The following is a 15632-nucleotide window of genomic DNA, read 5'->3' as shown; positions in this document are numbered from 1 at the left end:
CTGGGGAGTTATCAGCTCAGTATAGTTTAAGATTAAAAAGATTTACAGTGAAAACTCCTTCGAAAGGACTGCTGAGGCCCCCTGAGCAATAAAGTTAAACTGACCTAACCCCTGGTGTAGACAGCACTCGGGTTGATGGGAGAATTTTCCCGTTGACCCAACTGCCACCTACCAGGGAGGTGGAGTACCTATGCTGACAGAACCTGCATTTTAAGTGTAGGCAAGCCCTAAATTTTACAGCACTACTTATGGAGACAGGTGCATTGGGTTATCCAGGCTACCTACCTACTTCTTCGCTTGTTAATGGAAGGTTCAAAGGAAAAAATATCTGAGGATGACTGAACTTCAGTCATGTGTACTCTAGAGAGGAAACCAGTTTGTTTCTCTCCCCCTTCCGCCATATTGGCCATACAGTCTCTAGACAGAATAACATAGACTTTGGAAACTGTACCCTTGAGACCTATGAGTGGCTGACTATGACTAGAACTGGCGGTTGTGTGTGTGTGTGTGGGGGGGGGGGTGGAGTTGTATTTTTGTTTTTCATCCAAAATTAGCTTTTCATTAAACAAATTATCATGGAAAAATTTCACTTTTATGAAATTTTCTGGGCTTTTCAACAAAAAAGAAAAACCCTTGTTCTTACTAAAACCCAATTTTTTAAAGGATTTGTTTATCAATTTTGGGGGGAAATTTAAATGAAAATGAGACTACCTTTTTTTTCAATTTCCAACAAAACTTGGTGGTTGTTTGACCAACTCTAGTAATGACTTTGCCATCCTTCTCTTTCAGAAAGCTAAGCACGTTCCACATCAGTCTCAAAACCTTCTTGTTCTAACTGCCACTGCCCATCTGTTCTGTGGCATCTATTTCTTTAAGGATATGGGTGTTCAGAGCTGGTCACTTCCTGTGACTTGCATAGGAGATTTACCCAAACTAAGAACTGGTCAGACCTCTGCTATGATCCAGCACTTAACAAAGAGAGTGTGAAATGATGCTTTCCAAGCAAGGGACTACATACATTTTTAGACTCATGTCAAACTTCTAAAGTAGACCGCATGTGGACTGCATATTTATAGATTATACTATTTCTTCTGAATAGACGACATCCTAGAAATATGACACAATGATTTTAATTCTTTTGTTTGGTCCTTAAATTGAAGCTATTGCAATATAGAAACAAAGACTTACTCAAGAGCCACCTCTGACAGGAACAAACGTACTGAATTGTGGTTAGCTCTTTCACAATAATTGTTGCAAGTCTTTATTCAGAGAACAAAGATTAAGTTAGCTATATTACTAACCACTTTAATCCTGTGCCCCTTCCTCCTGAAATCTGAAAAAATCGGGTCACTCTTCAGGCAGGCTTTATTTGCTAGTTGCATGTTTCTGCCTGATGCATTAACTTGTTATCATTTTGTTAGAGTACATGTTCATAACTGCAACTCCCATTAACACAAATGGAGTTACAGAAGTATACTGAAGAGAAGATCACTCATGAAAAACCTAGTATTTGTCTAAACTCCTTTTAGGGCTGTCCAGAGCTAGATAACTATGCACAACTCTCCTCCCAATACAGTTTCCCCTTTATTAATTTACAGTAGTAGTTTCCTGGCCTGAGTTTCTTTGAAATGAAACTACTGCTGTTTCCTGGATATTTGTGATGGAGGGCTTGTTGTGGAAGATTTTAAAATGGCACTAGGTATGCTGCTGTCATTCTTCTGTAGCCTCCACCATGGTCCAGCTAATTCATTACCTTGCTTTAGCACCTCATTATTGAAGATGTTCTGTATCAGCCTGTCTCTTCAGCAGGAGAAAGCAGGGTTACCACTGTATTTTTCTCTTCCTAGGTTCTGTTCTGGAATCTTTTCTCTTACCTCTGAAGAACTTCTGTAAACTTTCTCTTCTAAACTCCTCTATCAAAGAAGGAACAGAGTGGTGAATTAGGAATAGGTTTCTACTTCTATTTAGGATACCAGATACAGGCTACTAAAACTTCTCTTTTGCCCCCTAAGTACTCAACTGATCGGAGAAGTTTGTACTCTAAAGGTGACAATTGCCATGTTTACTTCAAAGTAAAATGTCCTAGATCTTGAAGGACAGGAGTAACTTGTGGACATCTAGTCTAGCTTTCTGCATAGCAAAAGCCATAGAATTTTAATTCAATAATTCCTGCAGCATTTTTCTCTGTACAGAAAGGGACCAATATAGAGTCCAATACTTTGTGGTTGAACTAGATCATATCAAGTAGTAAGGCATCTGGTTTACTTAAAGACCCAAATGATAGAGAATTTACTACATCTCTTAGTAAGCTGTTTAGTGACCTTTTATCATTGCTGCTTAAAAATATATTAAAATTTGAAGTAAGATGCAATTTTTAAAATAACTTCAGCTTCTGCCATTGGTTCTGAGTCGCCTTTGATATTAAGGGGTTCTAGTCTAGCAGATCTGTCCCTTGTCTATGTAGTAATAGACGATGGTTTGTTTTCAACTTGTCAGTGTCCATCACTGCTCCTAGCTTTATTTAAGTATTGTATGTTTTAAAACTGTTGCAAGAATGCCAACATGAGACAGCCCTGATAGTCTCAAATTATAACCTATAGTAGTAACACGCAAAAAAAACTATAGATATCTATCATGTGCATCCATCTGCACTCACCCAAACTACCCAAGAAGCGGGGCCGCGTGGGGGAGATGAGGTTAACATATTGGACTTTGGCAGACCAAGCTGGGGAGTTTAGTTCAAACTTCTTGGAAGATAGACACCCATCTATCCCCTCAGCCCAGTTCAAATGGGAGCTAAGAGGGTGCACCTTGTCTGCTTCACTGATATGACATCTTAGAAGAGCAGTGGTTTCAAGCAATCATCTCAAACTGTCTAGGTTAGACTCTACACAATAAATTCCATCCCAGAAACTAACAGGCCGCCAGTACAGATCTCGGAGCACATGTTACATCCTCTCTTAAAGCATTTCCACTATATCCATTGTTATCAATGAACAATTGGTGAAAAAGGAAGATAGCCTAAAAGGAATGACCGTAGACGCTCATTTGTAGCAACATATCAATGCTCTTTTTCGCTATGTTGCTCCTAAGCAGCTACTGCTGTTTTGAGTGTCATCTGACCAAAGGCAGCCTGCTTCTTCTGATACCTCAAACCGCTACAGTACATGTTAACAATCTAGAATTGTAACAATGTGAGGTATGTTTATTATTATTGCTACAGTATTACATTAGTATAGGTACTGCATATTTTACACCTGTGTTCTATTCTGCATTCATAGCCTACCACTACACTGTATCAAGAAAGTGGTACTGAGTGATTATAAAAGTATCTAGTTTTATTTTTATGTTAAGAAAAATAAACATCAACCACAACAACGTACACAACCTCTTGCTCTTATTAGTAAACGCTTTTGTACTCCCACTTAACTGTAATACTTTGTATGCACTGTAAGTTGCCCTGGATAAGGGCATCTGCTGAGCAAATAATAATGTAATTACCAAAAAGGAAAAGGAGTATTTGTGGCACCTTAGAGACTAACCAATTTATTTGAGCATAAGCTTTCGTGAGCTACAGCTCACTTCATCGGATGCATACTGCGGAAAGTGTAGAAGATCTTTTTATACACACAAAACATGAAAAAATACCTCCCCTCACCCCACTCTCCTGCTGGTAATAGCTTATCTAAAGTTATCACTCTCCTTACAATGTGTATGATAATCAAAGTGGGCGATTTCCAGCACAAATCCAGGGTTTAACAAGAACGTCTGGGGGGGGGGGGGGAAGGAATAAACAAGGGGAAATAGGTTACCTTGCATAATGACTTAGCCACTCCCAGTCTCTATTCAAGCCTAAGTTAATTGTATTCAATTTGCAAATGAATTCCAATTCGGCAGTCTCTCGCTGGAGTCTGGATTTGAAGTTTTTTTTATTGTAATATCGCAACTTTCATGTCTGTAATCGTGTGACCAGAGAGATTGAAGTGTTCTCCGACTGGTTTATGAATGTTATAATTCTTGACATCTGATTTGTGTCCATTTATTCTTTTACGTAGAGACTGTCCAGTTTGACCAATGTACATGGCAGAGGGGCATTGCTGGCACATGATGGCATATATCACATTGGTGGATGTGCAGGTGAACGAGCCCTCTGATAGTGTGGCTGATGTTGTTAGGCCCTGTGACGGTGTCCCCTGAATAGATATGTGGGCACAGTTGGCAACGGGCTTTGTTGCAAGGATAGGTTCCTGGGTTAGTGGTTCTGTTGTGTGGTATGTGGTTGCTGGTGAGTATTTGCTTCAGGTTGGGGGGCTGTCTGTAGGCGAGGACTGGCCTGTCTCCCAAGATTTGTGAGAGTGTTGGGTCATCCTTCAGGATAGGTTGTAGACCCTTAATAATGCATTGGAGGGGTTTTAGTTGGGGGCTGAAGGTGACGGCTAGTGGCGTTCTGTTATTTTTTTTGTTAGGCCTGTCCTGTAGTAGGTGACTTCTGGGAACTCTTCTGGCTCTATCAATCTGTTTCTTCACTTCCGCAGGTGGGTATTGTAGTTGTAAGAATGCATGATAGAGATCTTGTAGGTGTTTGTCTCTGTCTGAGGGGTTGGAGCAAATGCAGTTGTATCGCAGAGCTTGGCTGTAGACGATGGATCATGTGGTGTGGTCAGGGTGAAAGCTGGAGGCATGTAGGTAGGAATAGCAGTCAGTAGGTTTCCGGTATAGGGTGGTGTTTATGTGACCATCGTTTATTAGCACTGTAGTGTCCAGGAAGTGGATCTCTTGTGCGGACTGGACCAGGCTGAAGTTGATGGTGGGATGGAAATTGTTGAAATCATGGTGGAATTCCTCAAGGGCTTCTTTTCCATGGGTCCAGATGATGATGTCATCAATAGCGCAAGTAGAGTAGGGGCGTTAGGGGACGAGAGCTGAGGAAGCGTTGTTCTAAGTCCGCCATAAAAATGTTGGCATACTGTGGGGCCATGCGGGTACCCATAGCAGTGCCGCTGATTTGAAGGTATACATTGTCCCCAAATGTAAAATAGTTATGGGTAAGGACAAAGTCACAAAGTTCAGCCACCAGGTTTGACGTGACATTATCGGGGATCGTGTTCTTGATGGCTTGTAGTCCATCTTTGTGTGGAATGTTGGTGTAGAGGGCTTCTACATCCATAGTGGCCAGGATGGTGTTATCAGGAAGATCGCTGATGGATTGTAGTTTCCTCAGGAAGTCAGTGGTGTCTCGAAGGTAGCTGGGAGTGCTGGTAGTGTAGGGCCTGAGGAGGGAGTCTACATAGCCAGACAATCCTGCTGTCAGGGTGCCAATGCCTGAGATGATAGGGCGCCCGGGATTTCCAGGTTTATGGATCTTGGGTAGTAGATAGAATATCCCAGGTTGGGGTTCCAGGGGTGTGTCTGTGCGGATTTGATCTTGTGCTTTTTCAGGGAGTTTCTTGAGCAAATGCTGTAGTTTCTTTTGGTAACCCTCAGTGGGATCATAGGGTAATGGCTTGTAGAAAGTGGTGTTGGAGAGCCGCCGAGCAGCCTCTTATTCATATTCCGACCTATTCATGATGACAACAGCACCTATTTCCCCTTGTTTTTTTCCTTCCCCCCCCCCCCACCCCGACGTTCTTGTTAAACCCTGGATTTGTGCTGGAAATGGCCCACCTTGATTATCATACACATTGTAAGGAGAGTGGTCACTTTAGATAAGCTATTACCAGCAGGAGAGTGGGGTGGGGGGAGGTATTTTTTCATGGTTTGTTTGTATAAAAAGATCTTCTGTACTTTCCACAGTATGCATCCGATGAAGTGAGCTGTAGCTCACGAAAGCTTGTGCTCAAATAAATTGGTTAGTCTCTAAGGTGCCACAAGTACTCCTTTTCTTTTTGTGAATACAGACTAACACAGCTGTTACTCTGAAATGTAATTACCCAAATTAAAGTAGTATTCCACCTCCGTGTATTCTATTTATAGAGTATCAACTTGCAAATTAATTAGAAATGGATAATCTCACTCATTTTGGATGAAAAACTGTTAGTTTGCTCTGCATCTTCTCAGTCACAATGTCCCAAAGAGACCTGTAGACCCTGTCACCAAGTCCCTCTAGCTGTGGAAAGTGCTGAGTGTGTTCAAAGCCTTCAACACCTCAGAGTTTGTCAGAGGAGCTTCTTCATCAAAATCAGCCTCCTTCTCTCTCGATTTTCCTCTTGATTATGAAATGTTTCATCAACACAAGGTCTCTTCTCTGGCCTTGCTGCAGCGCTCAGTAATTCTTCATCGGTTATCTCTCTGAATATGAGCAAATCCACAGCTGCTACAATGTCCTCCTTTTCTATGCTTGCTTGAAGTGGAGCATCATTCAGGGGGTCATCAAACTGTTCAATATCCTTGTCTTGCACTGGCACAACGAATTTGCCTTTCCTGAAACCATTGGAAATCGTCGGCTTTACATCTTGCCATGCCTTGGCAACAAGAAAGATGAATGCAGTCTAGCAAACTTACGGTTTTCAGGACTGTCTGAACATCTGTGGGATCTGCATCAAGAGCAACAATAATCTGGTTTGCAATTTTTGATTGGTAATATCCCTTTGTGTTCTTAATCGCACCTTGATCCACATGTTGCATCAAAGATGTAGCATTGGGGGTAAGAATTCAAGCTGAACGTTAGTGAGAACCACTCACTGGATAACTGCTCCACACACATCCAAGACGAGGCCTATCTTAAGGCTTTACAAGCAAAGCTGGCAATCACCCATTTTTAGCTAGTTGGTGAAAACTCCCCTGTCACCCAGGCATTCACTGAACTGACGTAATTGAGAAGTTAACTGAAATTATGCGGAAAGCATCTGGGTAGTTTTGACTTCCCAATCATGAACACTGGTCATTTGTCACTCTGATCCAGGTTGTCACAGACAAGCACAGTCCTTTGAAGCTTTACCTCTTTCTAGCTTTCCATTTTTTTCTACATGTCCTCTGTCACAGAGCCCTTTCAGATAAAGTCCTGTTTAGTAAGTATTGTAGATGCCAGCTGGGGAAAACTTTTTCAAGAATGTGAGGAATTTTTTCATGCTACCATTGTTCAGCTGCTGGTTTGTCCGCTGACTGTTTTTCGCCATGATCCTTGTTTTGGAAGCAACATTGAAGTATTTCTTCCATCTGGTAAACCAATTGTCACTTGCCTTAAAATCATTCAATCCAAGTGAAGAGACGAGCTTAAGGGCTTTTCACTTGATTGCAAGTCCAGCAAGCAGCGCTCCCTGTACCCTCTTCTCCTTGAACCATATAAAGAGAGCCTGGTTGACATCAGGGGCTTTTCCTTCATGCCCATGCTTACAACAGCTATTCGACTGTCCGTCTTCGTATTTAGCCAAAAGCTTATCCTTCTGCTTCCACATTCTGCGTACAGTCGATCTGTGTAGCTCCCATTTGACTGCAACTTGGTTTTGAGTAGCCCCCAGAGTTTGACTGTCTTGGATAATCTGTACTTTTTTTTTTCTTTCAGTGAGACTTCTTGGGATTTGTCTGGTGTTTTTTGACACCAAAAAATGATGCAAGTAAGTGGGGGATGTGATGTGTCAAATGTTGCTCTTATGTGGCTGCTACGCTGCTGTTACCGAGTGGACAATTCATAGTAGGGAAAATGTTCCCAGGGGAAAAGTTGCTCATAAGCAACGGTTGCTCCTACAAGGTATTGCTGCAAACAAGTGCTTACTGTTGCAGAAGGAAGACCATATTTCTTCCAAAATGGATCTGGTAATAGAGCCAAGAGTTGCTATTCATAGTGGTTTTAAGACCTTGCAATGGGACCCAAGTAGTCTCATAATCTACTAGAGAAACCAGACAATGCTTACTACCATATAAGAAGTATGCCCCTCTTTTTCTTCTTTATATGCTCTTCTGCCTCCATTAGCCAGGCTGTGTCCTTGAACCAAGAACGGAAAGGTAAATATTTGTTTGGTTTTAATGGTACCACCTCTCTGACTATAACAGTCTATTGCCAGGGCTGGTGTCTAAACTGTTTAAGGAATTCTCGTCAAGATCTTGCTTTCTTTCTGAAAGATCAGACATTTCTTTGAGAGTAAATAGCATGGGCAATAACTTCCTGAGTTGTATAATTTTCAAGTACCATGAGAAATTCCAGCAGTTAGGCTAGTCATTGTGTAGAATTGACTCTACTCTGTAAAAGTTACATTAACCTAGGAAGCTTCATCCCCAGCTTAGCTAAGGTGGAATTGTAAGCCAAGAAACCGTTCCAAAAAAGTGTCCAGGTAGTGCTCTACTGCAGTCTTACTAATCACATGACAGACACTGTACCTGTCCATCTACAGTGCATGCTCACTGCCATCTGGAGTTCATTCTTGGAAGGTGTTGTTGCTAGCTGACCAGATAGGCCTCAGACAAAGTAAACAACATTAACTTGCACATTAGCATGGTTAAATCTGGTAGAAATTCATATAAACTGTACCCTGAAACACTCCAATTGCTGTCACTGAAGTTACTTTCTCCCATGCTACTAAAAGGCATTGTCTTTCACACTCTCTGCCTGTCTCTTCACCTAATGTGAAGCCACAAATAAAGAATTGTAAAATAGTGTATAATGCCATGCTCTGAACCTTCTGGAAAGCATCTGTGTTGGTGATTATTAGGGCTGGTCTAACAAGAGTAAGTATCTTCCACAGTTTTTAAAGAAAACAAAAACACTTGTTACCATTCTCTCCCCCCCCCCCCCTCCCCATTTACAAAAACATTTTTCATTGCAATGGGAATTTTTCATTGTGAATAGAAGAAACTCTTGTTTTTCTTTTCAAAAAGAAATTGTTGGTAGTTCTTCCTGTCTCCCTCCCCCTTTCCAGGGGGAGAACTATGTATGTTGGCGGGGGGGAGAGCTTGTTGGGTTCTTTGAAGTCTGGACCCAGTTATTTATTTCAAGTGTCTTTAATTTCAATGGAGGATTTTGAAGGAAATGGTTTTTCTGCAAAAATATTTACTTCCTTCGAAAAATAGATGAAAAGCTGCTTTTCAAGCAGCTGTACTGATTATGCTATTCTATACCATGTCCTTATCCATCTTTCCCCTTCAGAAAACTGAGTGGGGTTAAACTCAATGTTGTGTGAACCCATCCTCCTTGTTTACTTACTGCTGGCAGTCTAGTATCTGGACATTTATTATGCTACTAAGGGATGGCAGATAGGGAGAGGCTGTCTCTGCTGACCAGAGACCCTGTACAGTTCTAAGTGGCATGTTAAGTAAACCTTATGCTACGCTGTTATAACCATGTGGCATTTTTAACTTTTAAAAACTAATAGGACCTCAAGCAAGTGCTAGAAGAGAAGATAAATCACTGGATTAAAAAGCTCCATCTCTTAGAAGAACACAGAGAATCCTTGGATAAAGAGTATGTTAGAATGGCAGGAAATCTGAGGAGAATAAAAACAGAGCAGCTTCGCTTCAGGAAAGAGCTCTCTTCCAGGTACATCTAATTCTCTCCTCCTCCCCCCGTGTAAATGAGACATGAAACTCCTGAACGAGACTGCTTAAAATTGAAAACCCATTGCATGCTCCTTTTGTGAGCAGATCTGTTTAAAGGTGTTTTATCCTACATGGAGTTATCCTTTGTGTACCAAGTAAGAATGCATCATTGTAGAGAAAAGGAGTACTTGTGGCACCTTAGAGACTAACCAATTTATTTGAGCATGAGCTCAGATAAATTGGTTAGTCTCTAAGGTGCCACAAGTACTCCTTTTCTTTTTGCGAATACAGACTAACACGGCTGTTCCTCTGAAACCTGTCTTTGTAGAGACTCTTCTAAAACACCAGGCAGACCACAGACTAAACAGTTGAAAAGCTGCATGTTCTGCAGGTGCAACCACTAAATAAGCAGAACTGTTGGCTGTGTATGAAGTTGATGGTCTATCAAACATGGGCTTGTCAACATCCTTACTTATTGGAAATGGTCTGCTATACCAGACTGACCCATTTCTAGCTCAGGGTGGCACACTGCCTTGATTTACTAGTAGTCGGGGAAAATTTGGACTCCAAATGGATTATTTTCTTCTAGGAGAAATGGGTAAACGTAGGCTAGGAAAGAACACTCCTATCCTCATTATATTTGTAATAGCTACGTGGGTTTAAACAGTGATGTATAAATACAGCAGCAAAGGGCACACAACTGTGAACTCACATCAGGCTTTCAGGAAAGCAGCTGTTTAAGTTTCCCACCCAGATGAGTTTTTCTAACCTGTTCCCTACACATGCACAAATCCTCTGGAAAAGAATATGCCTGGCCTGTCTATTCAGGGGTGGGTGTAAAATGTCTAGTGTAATGTAACATACATACATACAGGGAGAATTGGCATGTACAATGTGCCCCCTCCTACGCGCTCCTATTTGGGTACACCACTTAATCTCTCAGGGCCTGGAGTTCGTACGTTTGCTGGTGCTGAGCAAGCATAGTGTTCTCCTGGCCTGATCTATTCCTGTGTCTTTCTGAATCTCCCCCCATTGGTGTAGTGCTAATATAGGCCAGCTGCTGGTGGAGTGCCCAGCTCAGGGCGCACTCTCTGCTGAAAAGGGTGGCTGGTAATGCCACCAGGGGCTCTGTAACAGAGGGAAGACGTTCGGAACAAGGTCAGTTTAGATACAGCCCCTCCGTTCTGCAATGCAAAATAAGCCTAAGGGTCCCTGAACGGCCACTTTCTGTCACAGGGACTCGTGTGGTGCTGACTTTCCATTGGTAGTTGTCGCTGAAGTCTCACTGATGCACCCTTTACAGCACCAAGTGACAAATCAAAGCTGCATAACTGTAGTGATCATTAACTCTGCCTGCAGGGTCAACTTCTGCTATTTTTACAAATGCTCTTGACTTTGGATCCTCTTACCACTTTTCCCTAAAACAGCCAAATAGACGGTCTATGATAGGTTTTTTAAAATACCTTTTTAAAGTATTTGGTACTGGTGCAGGAAACACGTACTCCTTTTCCACATTGGAATTCATCTAGACAGGACTTGCATAGCAGTTGCACAGCTTTGGGTGGCTAGGAACCTGCTGAAAACCTACACTTCTTCTGATCTGCCAGATGAGTACAAACAGCCTTGTTTACTTGGTGGGTTAATCTCTAAACCCCTTGTTTCTGTTTGGGAAGTTAAACTATTGTAAAGCTTTCTAATAGCATGTGGTCTCTCTCTTAGTGACTGGGTATCACACTTTCTAGGAATATTTTTCTGAATGGTCAGGGACAGCTTGTGTCCTGCACTCTTGCTCCCTGCAGACAACACGAGCTAGAAGCTGTCAAACAGTTGAAAGAAGAAGCTGTCAGTCAGGCAGATGTTCTTGGCTTGCAGCTCCAAGAAGCTACCAAACAGTTGGAGGACGCCAGCAAACAGGTAGGGGAGTGACTTGCTGTTCCACACACCAGAAAGCGATGCTTTATACGCCTCTGCTAGCAAATAGGAAACTATGCTTTGTTGGAATGAACAGCCACACCACAAAACTGTGACTTGCAGAGGAAGTAAAAGCAGAGGAGGTGGTGTCAACAGCCTGCTGATGAAAGAGACAACTTTGCATATTTGTGGTGGCTTAAAAAAACAAAACTCAGAAATAGCTCCCATACGCAGTCCACCCAAATGTAAAAATGCAGAAGTTCAGTCGGGGCTTATCACTTCCTGAGAGAACAGATGTATTTCAGTTTCATTTGCATGAACAGCAGAGACCTTTTTTGTGCCAGCCAGGGCTGTGCTCTTTCTATTCTGTGCTCAGGTTACGGATCGAGATGGGGTGCTTCATTCTGCCTGGGAAGAAGCCACATATTTGCGAAGTGTGTTAGAGGAAGCCATTTCTGAGCAGAGAGCCCTTCAGGCTATGAATACAGCTTTAATGAGCTCTTGCCAGACACTTCAGGAAAAAGATAAAGAGCAGAAAAGTAAGTACTTTTATAGTATTCACTTATAGCACTGGCAAGTGTTAAGCTGCAGTCAGATAGTGGAAGAATCAAATGTAGTCACGCTAGATGGTGACCTTTGTGTTACTTCACTCTGTGGAAGTTCGGTTTCCTTCAAGAATGCTTCAGTCGTTCCTCCTTGTGCGATGATCCAAACAGGACTTGAGCTCAGCAAGGTCCAGAGCCGTTGGCCTTTCAAAGAGAAACTTCCAACCAAAATTCCAGGGTCCCCAAGACCTGGGGTTGGTGACTCAGTAGGTGGCGCTTTTCCCTCTGAGTCAGGACTAAGTGTTAAGGAGCAGTGTAGCTGCAGATGCTGTTCTTGTGCCTAAGCAACCACCTTAGTGTTGGGAGTTAATCCTCTTGCCCTGCTACCTCAACTTCCTATGCTGTAGATACTCTATCCAACGTTGCCCATCCTTTCTGTATGGGATTGCGCTGCAGTCTTAAACCGTTTCACCTAGAGGCTGCCGCATTTTGGCAGATGTCACTTTGTGTCTTCCTTTTAAAATATAAATGAAGCTCTTTCCTAAACTTCTGAGACTTCATACATTTACCTGGTATTCGCCCCTTCTTAAGAGCGATAACCCAGAAAGCTTTGATATGTAAAGTCTCTGTTCCTGTAGAATCAGTGGAGCTCTGTTGGTTTGCCCCAGCTGAGGGTCTGGCTCCAGGTACATATGAGCCATGCTGCCATGGGGGAAATGTACTCTAAAGAAAAAGCTTGCGGCAGGAATACATTGTAAATGATTTACTAGTTTTGAAACCAGAACACACTCTGGGAAGATTATGCTGAGCTGAGGCAGAGGCATGCTCCTAAGCACTTGGCTGAAACTGGTCCCTTAAGAATATTACGCCTTGCTATTGCAGAAACTTCCCCAAGATGGTTTTACAGATTGCAGGTATATTCCTTCGTATTTAAGTGAGCATTTTACCTGACCTATCATTTGTGCACACACACTGCATTTGCACATTCGCCCTTTAGTTATGACGATAGCTGCAAGGAAGAGGCGTAAAAATGGAAATTGGTGTGGTCTTTTCCTTGGTAGGCTCTGGCAGGAGTGTAACTCCTAAGAACAAAACAAATGCCAAAAAAATCCCATTTTAAAAACAGAGGGGTATCTCCCCAGCCAATGTAGATGAAGCCAGTGGATCTACACTGACTTCCCATTTGAAGAGTCTGTCTTAAAATTTGGGAGTCTCTTGTTGAACACGGAACTCTCTAAAGACCATTCTTAACAATGGTATGGACATAGAATTGATGCTAAAAGTGGTACGACTTCACACATACTCCCTTTGTGTGGTCAATCACTTCTGCTTTCTTCCCTAAGGCCAGTTTGACCCCTCTGCTCGCGTGGAGTAAACTACTCCACCGGTAGTTCTGCTGCTAGTAATGCTACCACTACAGTACTAAAAATCAGTGGAATTTGCTGAGGAAGGTACTACTTGGTCTGAGTAAGGGTGGCAGAACTGACCCTATGTTTAGAGTCTCTGGTACCATAACATAACGTTTAATTGCTAGAGCAGTTAGTGCTGAGAGCGCTAACACTGCTACTGAGAGCTGGATCCTAACCCGTGGAAGAGGAACGAGAGGCAATTAACCAAGTTTCCACTGCCGAAGTATTATTGCAATGATGCACGAAGCAAAATACACTTCATTTCTATTTGTATTGCGCTAGTGTTTGGGGGTGCAGGGAGTGGGGTTATTGCACTAGGCGCTGTAGGCAGTGAACCAAAGGACTCTCCGTGCTCTTAAGAGCACTTTCTGGCCTCTGTGTGCAATACTGGAAACTAAAATAAAACCAACAAAATGCTATGTCATGGGGGGAAAATAATCTCAAATATGATCTGGAATCACAGGCCCAAACCTGGTGGCCTATGACACCGTGTTTAGAGCTGTTATTCAGAGTGCTGTTGTATTCTAAAAACAGCAACACTCTGATACAAAACACATCCCTTTCTGTATTTAAATAAGGAAAAGAAAATTAGAGCAATGCCTCGGATGTTTTCAGTATCTCCCCCACAGTAGAATATGGTCTCTCATATGCATCTGTTTTAAAATCGCAGGAATACATGTAAATTGCAGGTACAAATAGCTGATGGTTAAAATTTAACTCCATCCATGATGGGCAAAAACAAGGTTAAAAGGAACCCTAAGAGCACCTAAAATGGTTCTTTATAATTTAACATTCAGTGATTATGTAAATGTCTCTTCATAGCCACTGTTAACACACTGAGAGAGAAACTGTTTAAGGGGCAACTTTGTGGATTGCTGTGTCAGGTATGAAATCTATTATCTCACCTGGTGGTGGAGGAGAGCATTTCATGGCACAGAGGACACCAGGGTGAATGTCCATCTACAGTTTGTCTGAAGTCCAATCTGAGGGGCATTTTTCTAACAACTATGCTACTTTTTTCCCTAGTGTTTAATTTGTGTAAACGTACTGGCTGAAGGGAACTGTGCAGGCAGATCCGCACGTAGCCCTCAGATTCCCCTCCTCACACGCCCTGGGCCAGATACTGTCCCTGCATGGTTCCACACAGAGCATGTTGTTCGGCACTCATGGTCAACAACTGGTGGTGGTCATGTGCTTAAAAGGATGTTACCTTCATATCTTCCCTGTTTAAAATCTGTGTGTGTTTGACTGCCACACACTGAACAATGTGCATCTTTGCTGTTCTGAAGGCCAGTTTATAAAACAGGAGGGAATGCAGGCAAATGGGAGCACTGAATGTGTGGCAGGTAAAAGGAAGAGGATAATAGAAAAGGGTTTATATTGCAGCAGCAACACTTCATCTTTACAATTTCCATCCAACTTAGTCTGAGGGAAATTTAATAATGTCCCTTCGTTTGTGACAACTCTGTGCCAGCTTGGTAGTAAAGAACACCAGTGTTCCAGCAGTGGCAATAGGGAAGGTAAATGCACTACTTTATATAAACAGTCGGGCAAGGACAACATTTTCTGTTTTGTGGGGAAATCCTGAGTTCAAAATCCCTTCCATCTGTTCTGGATCTGAAAAAAACATTTCTAAATTTCATGTACCATTCTGACTTTCACTTAACATTTTAATAAAAAATCAAAATATTTCATTATGAAAATGTGGCAATGGAATTTTCTTTAACGTTATCAAAATGCTTCGTGTTCACTTTTTTGTAAACGGCTATTGGTCAAAATCAATACATCGAGGAGACACTTTCAACAAATAGGGAATTTCCAATGCCAAAACATTTTCCACTGGAAAATTCCCAACCAGCCCTATTACTATAACCTTATTTACTCAGGTATTAATAGATCAGGCTTTATTTTGACAAAGTTGTGCTCCCTCCAAAGGCTTTAAACAAGATAAATGCTTTACTTGAGGCCCCAATCCTGCAAACGCATCCACATGTGCATAAGCTTACTCACATAGGTAACTGAGACAAGTTACAGATAATTTGCATGAGTAAAATTTAAGCTTCTGCAAAGATTAAACAGAAGCAGAATTGGTTAAATTGGGTAGTATTCTGATTGCTTAACTGTAAGAATCCCTCCAATAGAAGGATATTAATCCAACCGACAGTATGGCTTCTACAAGCAGTAATAGCATATACTTTTCTCTCCCTATCCAGTTGCCCTAATGATCTTCCTATTGCAATAGAGTTGCATAGATCGGGAGCCTAGTGACTACAGTCCACTGTCTAGTTTAAACCAAGAA

General features: G+C 42.0%; 1 protein-coding gene across 1 annotated transcript in view; it reads left to right on the top strand.

Moving 5' to 3' along the window:
- The window catches only part of IRAG2 (inositol 1,4,5-triphosphate receptor associated 2), a 61401-nt gene that overhangs the window by 22987 nt on the left and 22782 nt on the right, over positions 1-15632 (top strand). The window contains exons 16-19 of the mRNA XM_048826023.2: positions 9306-9469; positions 11268-11382; positions 11756-11918; positions 14156-14217. Coding sequence (XP_048681980.2) covers positions 9306-9469; positions 11268-11382; positions 11756-11918; positions 14156-14217 — 504 coding nt within the window. The remainder of the gene's footprint in view (positions 1-9305; positions 9470-11267; positions 11383-11755; positions 11919-14155; positions 14218-15632) is intronic.

This window comes from Caretta caretta, chromosome 1 (assembly GCF_965140235.1).
Source record: "Caretta caretta isolate rCarCar2 chromosome 1, rCarCar1.hap1, whole genome shotgun sequence".
Lineage (NCBI taxonomy): Eukaryota > Metazoa > Chordata > Testudines > Cheloniidae > Caretta > Caretta caretta.
Note: the sequence above shows the minus strand (reverse complement) of the source record. Positions and strands in the feature narration are given on the sequence as shown.